Below are 15,020 nucleotides of genomic sequence, written 5' to 3' on the forward strand. Positions count from 1 at the left end.
AACAAAGTTGTGCTGGTATTTGACTTCCAGGTTTTTATGAACATCCTGAAGCACAAAGTGATCCCTTGTACTGCAGAAGATTTGTCCACTCTTCAAGATCGTTGCCGGGACCCTGCTGTTTCTGTGCGGAAGCAGGCCTTGCAGTCTATAACAGATCTCCTTGTGGTGAGAAAAAAATATCATGAATTCTTATGCAGACCTGAGTTTTAACTGTGGGTTAAAAGAAGGAGGAAACAGACAAACCTGGTACACGTCAGTTGTCATTCAGTCAACTTCATTTTATGACTGTGTTTTAATTTTTTTGATTACCTTTTGACTTGGGAGTCATGACTCATTACATACTTGTGATATATGTAGTATGCTTCCAACTGTTGGAAACATTTATTTTCCTGGCTGTTGATTTATGTGTCATGGAGAAAATGTTTACTTTGCTGGCCTTCTCAAGTTAAAAAAAAAATGTGAATCACTTTACAAAGATGTAATGTGTAGATGATAGCACTGCAATATTTTTCTTTCTTTTCTATTTATTCATAAAGGGTTAGTAACTTAGGCTTGGAGTACAAGGTTTATATTAAGCAAAGCTCTTTTTTTTTTTTTTTTTTGGTGTTAAATCATCTGCTGTACAACTTTGTTGCAATACTGTTATAATTATTTATAGGGTTTCAAAACAAAGTATTACTGTACTTCAGCAGAAGCACCAGGTAGCTTGATCATAGATATGATCAAATACCTTGTGGTGTCAAGGAGATACAAGTTCCCTTGTCCCATATGCTGCCACATTGCAGTGCTAGTTGAGCAGTATGCTGGGGTTTATTAAAATTTATTTGCAAAGTTAGTAGCTGAACTGGAGGTTTCTAGGCCTTTGCTGATCTTACCCATGCATATGGGATCCTCTAATGATTTAAGAATGTTTCTAATACAACGTGTGTTTCTCTCAGTCTCAGCACAATAATGTTCTAGTGCAGAAGGCCTGGTTAAACGGAGTGGTGCCTGTTGTGATGGACACTGAAAGTTCTGTCCAAGAAAAGGCCTTGGATTGCCTTGATCAGCTCTTGTTGCAACATATAAAATATTATAATAAATTCAGGAGTGAAGATGGAAAGCAGGCTCTAGCGTGGGATCTCCTTACCCTCTTGACTTCAGAAAGCCAGGAGCTGAAGTAAGTGCATTTTTCCCTTCATTGCGGGCTCTGATGGCTTTTCCGTAATAGCCCTTTGTCTGACGCGTTGGATGTTTTTATTGCCTTTACTATGTTAGCATTCAGGGACAAAATCCAGAAAGTTTTTTTACTTTTAATCCTGTTAGAGTACGCAATTTTTCATTTACAGAAGGAAATTGCTTATTAACTGGAGGACTAAGATAAGAGTAAGAGTTTATACTCTCAGTGCTCTCATTCACTGTGTGGCCACAGACCATTAGGTATCATAGTTTACATATTGTTTAAATGCACGTGCCATCTGTTGTGCAAGGACGAGTAACTAAATTTATTGGGGTTTTTTTTTTTTAAGCTATTTGAATTCCCTGCCTGAAACATTCAGTATAAGTGCATATTACTGCTAGAGATGGAAACTATCATGTTGTGAGGTGCTTGTCTTGCTCTGCCAGTTCCTGGGACAGAAGAGCTGTCGAGCATGGACAAGCTGGCAGTTGGTGAGAAGAGTGCAGTTTTCCTTTGTGTCAAGTATTTTCACTTGCTGCTCTTGTTACCTGTGCTCTCTCCCTGAACTCGAGTGTTCATATAGAGGGGTGTTGCATGCTGTTCTTGATGTGTTGATAGCAGCATGAATATTTAAGTCAAATGGAGGTGTTCTGATGACAGAAGTAAGAGAGGATATATAAAGAAAGGAGAACGTCGCCTTTTATTAATTCTGATGTACAATATGTTACTTGTCTTATGACAAATAGAATTGTTCTGCCATTTGCAAAATGCTGTGGGAAGAAGCAGAAGAAATGGGATGACACACAGTATGACAAGGACACAACATTGATTAAAGACAGCTGTATGTTTATTAGTCAACAGGGCATAATAGCTCAGAAATAGAAAATGAGATACTGGTTGTGCTGCCTTGCCAATCTGTGAAACTGTCAGTGCTCTAATATGGGCTATTTTATAACATGGTTTGCAGATTCATGGCACCTTCTTCTTCATGACCTTAGAGTACCTTGCAGCTTGATAAATCTCAGAACTCTTTCAACATGAAGTAGGTAACTAGGGTTAAATAGAAAAATGAGCAAGTTATGGTTCCTTAACATTACTGTATCCTGTCCCATTATGGGTATTAAATAACAACTACTAGAAAGTCTTTGTTACAGATTGCTGAAATTATATTTTCTTGATGTGTCATGGTATCAGTTGGACCTTCTATCTTACTGACACAGAGCACTACATCCATGCTTGTATGCCAGGTTTGTAGTGCGTCAGGATTGTGACCTGAAAGACTGAAAATATTGGTAGTAAAATACGTAGTAGAAATCCCTACGTATTCCGAGTAGTGGGAATGCCAAGCAATAGCAGCTTTGTTGTGTTGCCCAGCATATCCTGGACAGGGATGTTGGATTTTACTGCCAGTGTCTAAGACCAAGTGTTTTGTTTACTCCTCCTTTAACTTACTTCTCTTCTCTTTCTTCCTTGTAGCCGTTACTTGAACAAAGCTTTTCATATGTGGTCCAGACAGAATAAGTTCACCTCCACTTTCATTAATAACGTCATGTCTCATGTGGAAACGGAACATGCTGTACCGGCTTGGATGTTGCTTGCTAAGGTGGCAGGTTCTTCACCCAAACTGGATTATTCCAAGATCATTGAATCCTGGGACAATGTCAGCAGGTATATGTGCACTTTGAACTCCATCTGCCATTCTGCAGGAAAGAGATGGGGGTGAAGAGGAGGAACAAAGCAAGCGAGCACTTTCTGTCCTTCCACAGGCAGATGGCTGTTTAGCTGCTTAGATCACAGTTCTTTATTCAGGCAATTGGTTCTGCAGCTAGAAGGCAAGCAATGGCCCACAGATTTGTGCAGTAACCAGCTCTTACCTTAAGCTTTTTGAGTTTTCATTTGGTTTGACAGGTCTGCCTTAATAATGCATATCCCAGATGAAAGGATTTTTCTACTGTGATTTGGTGTTCTTCCTTAGCGTTAATGTTAGTTTGTCTGCTCTACTATTTTTCAGGCAGCAGAACATGAGCACTGATACTACGGGACATATACTGTGTGTCATCGGTCACGTTGCAAAACACATCCCTAAAAGCACCTGTGAGAGGCTGATTGGTGAGTGGCCCTGAGAAACTGCAGAGGGGAAGGCAGGGTTCGTGCCTCCCATCTTAACAGTTATTTCTTCTCCATAAGCAGTTGATAAGCTTAGAAAATGCTCATTTTATGTGTGTGATCTCATTTTCAGATAATATCAAGTGCTGGCTGAGGGACTCTCAGTGTCCCTTGGAGGTGATTAGCCCAGCTGTAGAAACTCTGCAGAAGCTCTGCCATGCGTATGCAGATGTGCCGGAGGAGGCACAGGTGTGACTTAAAATACATCTTTTAAAATAGCTTGTTTCACACTTAGGAGGGCTGTCTCTTGAAGGCAGCTTCTGTCTCCAGTCTGTAGGTTGATTAGCTCTCTAAACAAAGAGGATCTGACTCCAGCAACTTGAGTCTGTTCTGCTCAGCTCTCTTCCTTGCTTTACCGCAGTTGTGCTGGAGAGCATCCTGTAGCTAAGGATGGACTTGTAAGAAATCTTCTTTCTTCAGATGGACTTCCCCCCCACACACACCCCCCGAAATACCTTGCATTTGCCTTCTGGCAAAGTTTACAGAATTCCTAAAGGAGACAAATTGCTGTGCCTTTATGTTAGCAGCTATTTCTCAGGCTTGGTTCAGTTTGAAGCTATAGGTTTATACTATAAACTCTGATTATTCTATATCAGAGCTGCTGTAGATACACGTATTTTCTAGACCTCTTTCATGGGACCAAACAGGGAGTTCATAACACATCGTATGCACATTTCTCTTTTCTGCCCTTGTTTGTTTTATGCCATAGCTTTGTTCCGCTCCTGTAGTGAGAAGGTGGGCTATCTTTTGCTGGTAAAATAGAGATCTCAGCCAGAGCACAGACACAAAGAAGCTAAAACTGATGCAGGTCTCTCTTGCTAATGATTTCTCTTTGTGTATGTGTTATATTTCTCTTTCAATATTGATGACAGCTATTTTATAATAGGCATCCCAATAAAGTTTAGTAAATAGTATGCAAAACTGCACACTCTGTGCTTCAGAAGCCAGGGTGGATTGATGGTTTCTGGTTTTTTAAATTGACAGTCAGAAAATCATCCCTTGTACATATAGTCATCACAGTATGTTGGCTTACAATGAAATGCAGATGTTCCTGTACGTTGGTCACTTTAGCAGTTCTAACAGCCTAGCTGCCATACATATATGTATTTGGTTTCTTATGTTACCAGTTTAGATGGTAGAAAAAGAGAAATGATGCTTTATTTTCATCACAATCTGGTAGACGATTAGCTTTTTTTGTTTCTCCTCCACCCCTTGGAATTTGCATCATGTTTTCATTTGAATGGAACTGCATTTTCCAAACAACATTTAAAAATTCACACAGACAACCTCAAATGTGTTGGATATACATGAAACAGTTGCCTAAATCCTTTTTGTTTAAATCTGTGTGATTTCTATAATGAAGTAAACTTAGGCCTGTGGATCATTGAAAGTCAGATTCTCCAAGGTGTTTTGACACTTGCACACATCCTTTGATGTGCAGGAAGAATTTTAAAGCTCTAAGGCACTGTCTGATTAATTTCAATAGGACCTAGATTATTAAAAGCATATAAGGACTTTCAGATTAGGGATTCATGTGTGGACAGATATTACAGCTACATTTTGTTTAATTAATAAAGTGCTGAATTAATTTTGTTTAATTATGGAACAGGAGCTGCTCAACCAGGTGTGTGGAGTTTTAGTATCCACCTGTGAAAGCTATATTTCAAATATAGTCCTCAAAAAGGATGGAGCAGAGCAGCTGCAAGAAGATCTCTTGGTAAGTTTGGTTCCCCTTCACAGATCGGTGAAAGGATGTAGGTGTACTTCAAATTGGTGTTCCTTAAAGTTCACGCCAATAACTGTTACATAGCAAAATACTGATGTGCATGCCTTGTGTGTAAGCTCGTAATGAAATCTGGTATTTATGGGCCCGGGAGCATACAGCAGTTTTATACATCAGCAGTTGCTTTAAGGATATGATACCCCATGTATTTTTAATAAAATGACATGTTTCTTCTTTGCTTTTGCACTCATACTTCTTAGATGAGCTGTTTGGGAAATAAGTCTGTAAAACGTGTAGAATGCTTTGAGGAGTATTTCAATATTATTAGTAGATGTGTGAGGGTTATAGCATATTAAACACCCCCCCCCCATTTCTCCTTCAAAGCTTCACCTTCTGTTCTCTAGCCACTGTCTTCTTGAAAGGACTGAGGAAATTTTAAGTTGTTTTTGGAGAAGTGCCATGCCGACTCCTGCTGACTTAATTTGCAGCTCAGCCATTGCCTTTTGACTGCAGTGTTGCTTTTTCTCTGTAGGTGAGACACCTCTTCATCTTGGGTGAGGCTGCGCAGCTGTGTCCAGCCAAAGTGGAGAAACGCATCTTTCTTTTGATTCAGTCCATTCTGGCTGCTTCTGTCAACGAGGACCAATGTGAGGCACTCTCCTTACTGCCTTTAATTTTGCATTTACAGACAACGCTGTTTACCAGAAAAGCATGTTTTCATTCCTGACCTGTTCCTTCCTAGTGTCTAGCTCTCCAGATGGTGAGGAAATTCCAGCTTCTCAGCCACTGTCCCAATTCAGAGGATCAGCCATGCCTCCAGTGGTCAGAGCTCATGCATTCATTACTCTAGGTAAATGCCATCCTACAGTAGAAGTGTGCGCTCGTGTATCCAATTCCTACCCTTTCTGGTTAAAGTTCTGCTCAAAAGCTGTCAGTTGTAACGGATAGCCACAGTGCTCAATGTTTGCATTGCCTCAGCTCATGGCTTTTAGCAATGCAGATATCCATGGTAACAAGTTGCACAAACCATAAAAATACTGCCATCTATGTGACTGCTTCTCAAGGTGGTTAATGCATTAATAGTGATCAATAATTAGCAACATCCTTCGGAATTGTGCTGTCCTTGTACTCGGAGTTGGTTGCTGTCTGGCTGAAGGATCATCTTACATGTAGTAAGGTGCTCAAGAGAGGATGAAGAAAACTTGGTGGTTTTGATGCAGTTTAGAGCAGAATGACTGCACGTAGTTACTTGTTCTCCTCAGCATGAATGAAGAGCTTCTTTGAGAGAAGCCTGGTCAATCTGCGTCTCCAGTATTATGGAGAGTACTAAGTGAAAGTTCTGGTTTTGTAGTACCTCTGTGGTTAGGAACAATTCTCTTCTCTTGCAGATAGACAGAGTTACTCTTTCCTTAACTGCTTTGGGAAGCTTAATACTTTTGTACAGACCTTAGAAACAGTTAGGGAGAAGTAATGTTAGAATGCAGGCTATTTTAGGTTGGTTTAGTGATGCTCTTAGAGGTGGGTGTCTCCCTGCTATGCCTATGACAGCTGGGGCTGTTCTTTTTAGCTGCTTTGAATAATACCCTATACACAGAAATAGTTTGCTGTGAAGGAGGGAATTTGGCACAGGGACCCACACTATAGGTCTAAGAGGAGTTTGGAAGAACTCCTTGAAGTATCATTTCTTTGAGCGATCGTGCTGATTGCTCATCAAGTGTTTCTTGTTTATTCCCCTGTTTACTTGCTGATTCCTTTCTTGGCTCATATTGGACTCAAAGGAGGCAGTAAGCTGGCCTGTGGTGGTTAGGAAGAAGAATATATTCACAGCACTGACAGTCTCCTCTCTGTTTCACAGGTAAGTTGTGTTTACAGCATGAAGATCTGGCAAAGAAATGCATTGCAGCTCTAGCTCGAGAACTGGAGGTGACACATGATGTGGCTGTTCGCAATAACGTTGTCATCGTTATGTGTGATCTTTGTATCCGCTACACATCCATGGTGGACAGATACGTTCCCAACATTTCATTGTGTCTCAAGGACCCAAATCCCTTCATCCGTAAGCAGACGCTGATCCTGCTTACCAACCTTCTGCAGGTAAATAGAGGTCCTAAGCATGTATCTGACAGCCTGCCTCAAGTACCTCTGTTGTGCTGAATACTGGCAACCTGTCCAGTGGGTGTATTGCTTATACCTTGCTTAATCTACACTTAATCAAGAAGACTTTAAACTATGTGTTTTGTTACTCCTTTTTTTTTTTGCTAGCTAGGCAGAAATCATATCGAGGACACTTAAGACAGTTGGATAATGAGATTATTTTTAGACAATGGTTACCTCTTTTCTTGTCTTCTCTTTGTTTCTTTGAATTCCCTTCAATTTCACTCCTATATGAATGAATATAACAAGCATCACAGCACCTTTTTCTCCTACTGTCTCTGCTTATTGTTCTAAAGATGGAAATGTTGAGAGGCTCAAGATGTTTTTACCCTCCCAATGTTCATATGAAGCCAGCCAAGGCAGATTTGGAGTGCATTTGGCTCTGAGAACAGTGTTGAAGAGCATGTGTGCCTTGAGATGGGAGAACAGATTTTTCATGTTTCTGCTTTTTTTATTGATACCTGTGGTAAACCTAGATGCTTGCTGCTGTGGCATTTCTGCTGTTTAAAGCATCCTCCAAAACATTGTCGTCTTGGGGTTTATTTTGTGTACCTCCAGCTGAAGTTGTATAGCTTGCTCATTTGCCTGATGTACATTCTGCTGGGCTCCATCAGATATTGTCCTGACTACAGTCTGAAGGTTCGCACTAGGTTTTTCCTGATTCAGGTTGAGAATTTATTGTCTGCCAATTTCTTACAGGAGGAGTTTGTGAAATGGAAAGACTGTCTCTTCTTCCGTTTCGTCAGTGTCTTGGTGGATCCAAATCCAGATATTGCCAGGTAAAATACTCATCTGTAAAATAATGAAGGAGTTGAAGATCAGAGATGTACTCGAAACCAGTCTCAGTCTTGCACCTTCAGCATGCGGAGAAAAATTTCAGTGAGAGAGTAGATGATTCTCCCATTAACCTCTTCACTCCTACAGTTGTTCACGCTTTAGGGTCTGCAATGGTAGCAAAGGAGTGGTGAACCTCTTCCCAAGTCATTTGAAGGTCCCAGAGTAGCAAGCTGTGTGTTCTTGGCTGTCTTCAAAACATGCAGCTCTGCTCTACTTTTGACTCTAAGCTATCCAGGAAAAAAAAGAATTTTTGAAACAAGCCTGCATGAAATCTTCCTTATGGTTTTCTAATAGGCTCTGTCTTGAGTCCTGGTTTTGTTTTAGGAGTAGGATGAAATATTCTCTTTTTTCTCATATGGCATGCGTTGTCTTTTTAAACCTTCTACCACATTTTATAATACTTTGACATGTAAGAGGAATTATGCATACTGGCTTTAAGTGCACGTTTATGAAGTTTTTATAGGTTTCAAAGTCTCAAGCTGCTCTGTTACGTGAGAAATGAGTGGGGCAGGTTTCTCTAAGGATGGTAGATCGTGTGGGGATGCTGGATGCAGAGGAGGCTTGGACACCTTGCTACTTGTTTCTACCTGGAACAATCAATCTGAAGATTGGTGTTTCCAGAGTAATCAACCTATCGTTGCTTACTAGTGCACATTCACGCTTTTTTTCTTTTCAGTGAGTTTTTGATATGTAAAAATGTCTTTCCAGTAGATGGTGACATTGCAACATCATGTTCCTAGAGCTTTAGCTAAGGAACATGGTGCTGTTTCTTTGGGAGCCTTTTTCTTTGCATCTGCGTTCAGTGACTGCATCCAGACAAAAACAAAAACACATTCTTCAGGTCTGGGATTGACTTGCACCTCTTGCAGGACTTCTGGTGATTAAGTTTTTGCAAAGTACTGTGAGTGTCTCAGCCACAATGGAACTTAAGTTATTTAAATAATGAAACGTTGTGCCTGGATTCAAGTTCAAATTTATTTCTGTCTCTATTTACTTTAATGGCAAAACAATGTAGTAGTGTTGCGGATGCTGAAAATGTCTGTCTCTGGATGAAAAAAGGCTTAAAGTCAATGAGCTGATATCCTTGTTCAAGCCCAGATAGACCTGGGCAAGGATTAAATGTGGTATTGAGGGAGACTTGGCAGAGGAAGACCATCCTCCTGCTTTACAGCTTGTGAACCCCACACTGTGCTTCAGGGACGGCTTTTAGAAGCTACCCGATGATAAGTTCTTTCTTTTCCTCCTTTCCAGGTTTGGAGAGTTCTGCCTGGTGCATCTCTTACTGAAGAGGAATCCAGTAATGTTCTCCCAACACTTTATTGAGTGCATCTTCCATTTCAATAGCTATGAGAAGCATGAGAAGTACAACAGGTTCCCCCAGAGTGTGCGGTCAGTTGAGCACATTTGTATCTCCTTATTGCTAAATGATGGGCTGTCTGGCCATGCAGCAAAGCGCTCATGGCGCTTATAATTATGTATGCAGTAGCGGGGAAACAGTGTTAAATTAAGAGTGTCCTGCCTTCCCTGTGACACTTCTGGGAGGACTTCTGCATGTAATTTGTGGGAGTGTGTGGTATCTTAACAGGTTTATGGGTTTTGAAAGTGACATTCAAATATTCCTTGCTGATTTAAAGTCTTATTATTTCTGTGAGTTCGCATAATGTGACTTGGCCCTTGTAAAATGTCTTGCTCTGCCACAGGGCAAAGAATCTCTTCTCTCTGAAGGGAAAAGATAACAAAGAAAAAAGGATGCGTATCTACAAGTTCCTGCTAGACCACTTTACAGATGAGCAGAGGTTCAGCATTACAACAAAGATCAGCCACAGCATCCTAGGTAAGGGTCTGTCTTTAAAAATCTGGCAAACAAAGAACTGGTGTCTATATAAAACCATTAGGCTCTCAATCCAGCCGGGTTATCTTCCTGTCTTTACTGGCACTGCTGTTTCCAGTAAAATACTTCTTATTTCTGCCCTGTGTGTTCCAGCATGCTTTGTGGATAAGGTCCTTCCATTGGACCTGGAGGCCAGTGAGCTGCTCTCGGATACGTTTGCAGTCCTTAGCTGCAAAGAAATCAAGCTATCCACCATGAGATCGAAACCCGATGAAGACATTCAGCCTGATGAAGATGAAATGGCAATGGCCAATGCTGTCATGCAGGCGGCACAAAAAAAGCTCATCTCGCAGGTGAATGGCACTTGATCTGGTGTGGGAAGAGGGCTGGCCACCATACTGGGAGAAGTTTTACCTTTCTGTGACGGAGAAACTTGTGCAAAAATTATCCAAGTAACATAGCGATGCCAATGACATACTGTGCCCGTAGGCTGTGACTCAGGCTCTGTCTGTAGGTCCACTCTGATCTGAGGGCACCTGTGGAAGCACCCTGTGTTGTAAATGAAAACATTACGGCTAGATTTGTGAAGTATACTTGTACTTGAGGGGTTAGTTGGAGTGATCAGTAATGCATTTCCTCTGAAGTCAGTGAAGCTACGCTCGGCTAAATTTGTTCCACAGATCTCTTATTGGTAAAGCATTTGAGCGTAACGATGTTTTTTGGTGCACCTTTTGGCAATTTGTCTTCAGTGTGAGAACTGATGGACTTAGCGATGTATCTTAAAAGACTCCACTTAGGTTAAAAGCCTATGTACATGCATGCGGCGTAAGAGCAGGCTTAATTGCGGTAATTCCCTTGCTGTGGAGCAATAACTCCTCTCACTTAGGCTATTCATGTAACCACAGAGTGGCTTCTCCTTTATTGCATAGTGTAACTGTTCATGCCTTGTTCAAACAAAGGTTCAAAAGAAGAACTTCATAGAAAACATCATCCCAATAATCACGTCACTGAAGTCTTTGATGGAGCAGAAGAGGATCCCAGCTCTTAGGGACCTTATGAACTACCTAAGGGTAAGGGGAAGTGTTTTCTTGTTGGTTTTTTTTTCCTCTCTTGAGTTAATGTGTTAGATGTGCAACCAGTAATGGAACGAACAGCCTTCTTAGAAGGAAATTTAGAAGGCATATGATGTGACATGCCACTGTCTTAAATAATGTAGGAGGTGGAGGGATTTTAGATAAGGATCTCACAGTGTGTTACGTGTGAGCCTCCTCAGTGGAACGTGGGCAGAAAGCTTGAATGCTGGAAAGCTTTTTCATGTTCTGAAGTACAAATTGGAATCAAAACTCTTAGTCTGTTAAAAACACCTCTGCTCTACCAACTGGTACTTCCTTTTGCACTTAAGCAGCTGTGATCTGAATGGAGACATGAATCAGTAGTCAGGAGAGGTTTCTGAAAGAGTTTAAACATTCCTTATTGCTCCAGGAAATGATGCAAGATTACCGAAATGAAATCAAAGACTTCTTTGCTGTGGACAAGCAGCTGGCAGCCGAGCTGGAGTACGATATGAAGAAATACGAAGAGCAGCTGGCCAAGGAGAAGGAGTCAGACGAAGAGCAGGTCTCGGCAGCGCAGGCAGAGGTTGTTGGTGCCATTAACTCTGCACACGTACTGTCTCCTCTGCTAAAGTTTGTGTACGCATAACACCCAGACTCTGTATGTCTGTGGACCTTGTTACAGCACTTTTAACAGAATGGTTATGTAATGTTCTCATACCTCTTCGCATTTGCTGACAGAAGTTTTGGTTTCAGAGTCATTTAATACGCTTAGAACGACAACAAACAACACATGTTAGGCAAAAAGGAGCAGCAAACAAGTAACGTAAAAAGAATTCAATTTAAAGGCAAAACTAAGTCTAATTTGCCACTGGCTGTGCTTACATGTTGTTGGCTGTGCTTACATGTTGTATTGTTCTCTGTTCCCAGAGTGATAAAGAAGATAAACAGGTCAAAAAGAAAAGGGTTCATTTTGTCTGACTTTAGGTGTATAGAGAGTGGAAACTTACATCTGTCCTAGTCATGCAGATGCTCTTTCAAAAGTCAGAAAGTAAAGAAATAAGTATGTGCTTGGGTCAATTGTCCTCAACTATTTTAGATACCTACCTTAAGATGAGATGACTTCTACCCTGGAAGTACCTTTCTCTCTCTGCTGACTTCACAAGAGCACCTATTCATAGACCTCTAAACTAGGACATAGGTATCCCATCAAAACTTCTTGTTTGCTTCTTGTTAAAATTTTGGCCAATAAATTCTTTCTCCCTAGCACCCCTTTACATCCATCACACAAAGGGTGGTTCTTAATCACGCAGCATGTAGTTCTAAGCGTCTTATATCTAGGGTTTTCTACACTTGTATCCATTGTTAGACATATGATCTTTTCTCCCGTTTTCTGTAGCAACCTCCATCTTTGGAGACAGCTGTACCTTCTGGTGGCTGGAATAAAAAAGCTCAGTCTCCTGTAAGTGGGAGACAGTCCTCGCCACCTGGATCAAGTCCTTCCTCTGTGCCTTCTGAGTTTACATCACCTAGTGCTGATGTTCTGAAACAGCCGTTACTCGGTCGCAGGTATGGGTTTCTGTTTATATTACCAGTTATGATATTCTGCAGGGCTATTGCTTTGCTTATCGACTCCTTACTTAGTGGTATGAAAGTCACCAGTGTTGCAGCACAATCTTCTCCATTACATGTGGTGTTTAAGATCGTAAGGGATTGGGAGGGGACAGGTCTCTCTCCTCATTACATGCATCTCATCTGGGCTTGCAGAAGGAAATCACTTCACTGTTTCTGTCATGTTTTTTGCCCAGTAGGCCAGCATCCTTGAACACACTTGCCATCCTGAACTCTGCCAGGAAAGCAATGGAAGCCAGAAGCAAGCAACGCAGCAAGAGCGTTGGAGGAATTTTATCGGCTGTATCACTTCCATCAAGCACAGCTGGCAGCAAGCAAGGTAGGAAGCATGTTGCAAACTGATCTGGCATTGGACTAGATCTAGTTGACACAGCCTGATTGTTAGACCCTTGAGGTCTCTGAGTGAATACTTTTCTATTCTTAATTATTTCCTTGTTATTTCTAGTATCCTTTCAAAGCCTGAATCAACAGTCTACCGGAGAAAATGTTTCTGTGGTGGGCCGTGCAATCAGCACACCAGAACGTAAGTATAACCCAAAGGAATCCTTTCCAAATTGGGCTGAGCACTCATTCTCTGAGAGAGGTAGCAATGCATGGCTCCCCTAAAGAGCAGAGAAAATTAATCATTGATAGCTGTAGATTATTTATTTATCTAAATGGTTGTAGTAAATAAGAACTGTTCTGAAACTGAAGGTCTCAGATGAATGATGTACCTGGAGAGGACAGTCCAATATGGTCTCCATTTACGTGTTACAGGGTATTGTAGTATTGAGTCAGTGCAGGAGAGCATTTATTTTGGGCTGCTGAAGTAAGAGAGCTACTGCCCTTTCTTCCTTCATCAACTCTGAGGTGCCAAGGAGGCGTGTTGTCGTGGTTCCTTAATAGCTTGCATTGCCCAAAGTGTGCAAGATTCTGTTGCATTGAGACACTTGCTCTCCTTAACTCTGGAAGCATAGCGTAGCATTTTTAGACTGAATTACAGAACCCTGCTGCAGAGGAAAATACTCAAGGTCTGGTCCTTTTCAGCTCTAAGATAGGGGGTTCCTGTTGTCCAAACAAAGGATCTCAGGTGAGCTACGACCTGCTTCTAGAGCAGGCAGTGAGCTGTGACAATTGCAAGAGAACATAGAGATCTGCTCAAGTGGGATTAATAACCTGCACAGTCATTTCTGAGTGTGTGTGTTCTACCCTAAGAAAGAACTGAACTGAGCACTGGAGAAGGAATGATTTGGGTTTTTTACTCTGCTGTGGAAATTAAAGTAAAAATACACAGAGAGGAATCTCTAATACACAAATTGTGAGAGTCTGCTGTGTTTGCTTATGTCCATTGCAGCTGAATTGCCATCTCACAAAACCTGACCTTCAAAAGTCAGATTTTATTGGAATGCTTTCTGACAGCCCCACAGCATTCTGCAGCGTCACTTTCTGCAAGCGCAGGAGGCAGTTCTAGTAAAACACAAATGGAGCTGAGTTCCAGCAGTAGATTCCCTTCCTTTATGTCAACTCGCTGCTGAACTCCTTTAGGGCATCTCTGTTGTAGTGCAAATTGTGAGTGTGATGAACACCCTCACGCACTCAGGAGAGAGCTCCAATTAAGCTGGGAGTGTAGGTGAGTGTCTGACAGGTCAGCTCTCATTAGGCAGTTGTGAATTGTTGCGGGGAGGGGTCGGTGTTCCAGAAGCATAGCTATCTGACTGCACTCTTTGCCTGTATCTGTGCAAACACCTGACCTGCACGCACACAGGACAGCAAACGACATATAGCCAGTAAGGCAGTCAGCTGTGCGGCAGTCTGCAAATACCTGACATCCGTGAGCAGGCAGGAGCAAACCAGCGGCAGTGATGGGCACCCACTGGAAAATCTGACCCTTCTCTTCCCTGTATGCGCCACTGTTTGGCTAGATCTGTCTGCCTCAATGTTTCTCTTTGCTGCCTGAGCAACAAGCAATGATCTTTGTGCAAAAAAATTGGGAGCATGTTTTTAGAGAGCGGAAATCTTTAAGCACCATATCTCTGTCTGGAAGCTTGCACGGCTGTTTCCCTTAAGTGCCATATGGTGAAAAAGGAGGAAGAACGTTAATCTGCAGTGGTACTAGGGCTGAACTCCTACTTTGCTTCGAGGCAGCATGTGTCCTTCAGCAGGGAGACAAACTGTACAGAGCAGTATCATCACTTCAGTTAGCATGTGTTGAGCCATCTGCATGGTGGTGCTGGGTCTTGCAGGCTGATAGACAATCAAAATAAAACATTTTTCTTTCTCTGGTATATCATTCTAAAACTATTGGAGATGCAGTTCTTTGTAAACCATTTTGTACTTGAGAAGTTAAGAACAGCTGTCTTTTCTCTTTCCCTTATTCGGCTGTTCTGGCTGTCACACTCTCCCCTGCTGTCTTTGGGTCTCCTACTCAACTCCTGCTCATTACTTTGAGAATGGCTGAGCAGGTCTGGGCAAGTGTAGATGGCTTCA

At 41.7% G+C, this 15,020-nt stretch overlaps 1 protein-coding gene across 4 annotated transcripts in view; it reads left to right on the plus strand.

The window, feature by feature from the left end:
• The window catches only part of NCAPD3 (non-SMC condensin II complex subunit D3), a 28,579-nt gene that overhangs the window by 11,457 nt on the left and 2,102 nt on the right, over positions 1–15,020 (plus strand). For 2 of the 4 annotated variants that reach the window (XM_050911049.1, XM_050911047.1), the window contains 18 exons: positions 31–165; positions 939–1,159; positions 2,636–2,827; positions 3,171–3,268; positions 3,399–3,514; positions 4,935–5,042; positions 5,581–5,695; positions 5,791–5,898; positions 6,904–7,142; positions 7,902–7,981; positions 9,291–9,428; positions 9,740–9,873; positions 10,024–10,223; positions 10,830–10,940; positions 11,353–11,508; positions 12,322–12,491; positions 12,731–12,873; positions 13,000–13,077. In XM_050911049.1, coding sequence (XP_050767006.1) covers positions 31–165; positions 939–1,159; positions 2,636–2,827; positions 3,171–3,268; positions 3,399–3,514; positions 4,935–5,042; positions 5,581–5,695; positions 5,791–5,898; positions 6,904–7,142; positions 7,902–7,981; positions 9,291–9,428; positions 9,740–9,873; positions 10,024–10,223; positions 10,830–10,940; positions 11,353–11,508; positions 12,322–12,491; positions 12,731–12,873; positions 13,000–13,077 — 2,542 coding nt within the window. The remainder of the gene's footprint in view (positions 1–30; positions 166–938; positions 1,160–2,635; positions 2,828–3,170; positions 3,269–3,398; positions 3,515–4,934; positions 5,043–5,580; positions 5,696–5,790; positions 5,899–6,903; positions 7,143–7,901; positions 7,982–9,290; positions 9,429–9,739; positions 9,874–10,023; positions 10,224–10,829; positions 10,941–11,352; positions 11,509–12,321; positions 12,492–12,730; positions 12,874–12,999; positions 13,078–15,020) is intronic. The other 2 variants (XM_050911046.1, XM_050911048.1) reach the window with 2 other exon arrangements.

This window comes from Gymnogyps californianus, chromosome 25 (genome assembly GCF_018139145.2).
Source record: "Gymnogyps californianus isolate 813 chromosome 25, ASM1813914v2, whole genome shotgun sequence".
In the NCBI taxonomy this organism is placed as follows: Eukaryota; Metazoa; Chordata; class Aves; order Accipitriformes; family Cathartidae; genus Gymnogyps; species Gymnogyps californianus.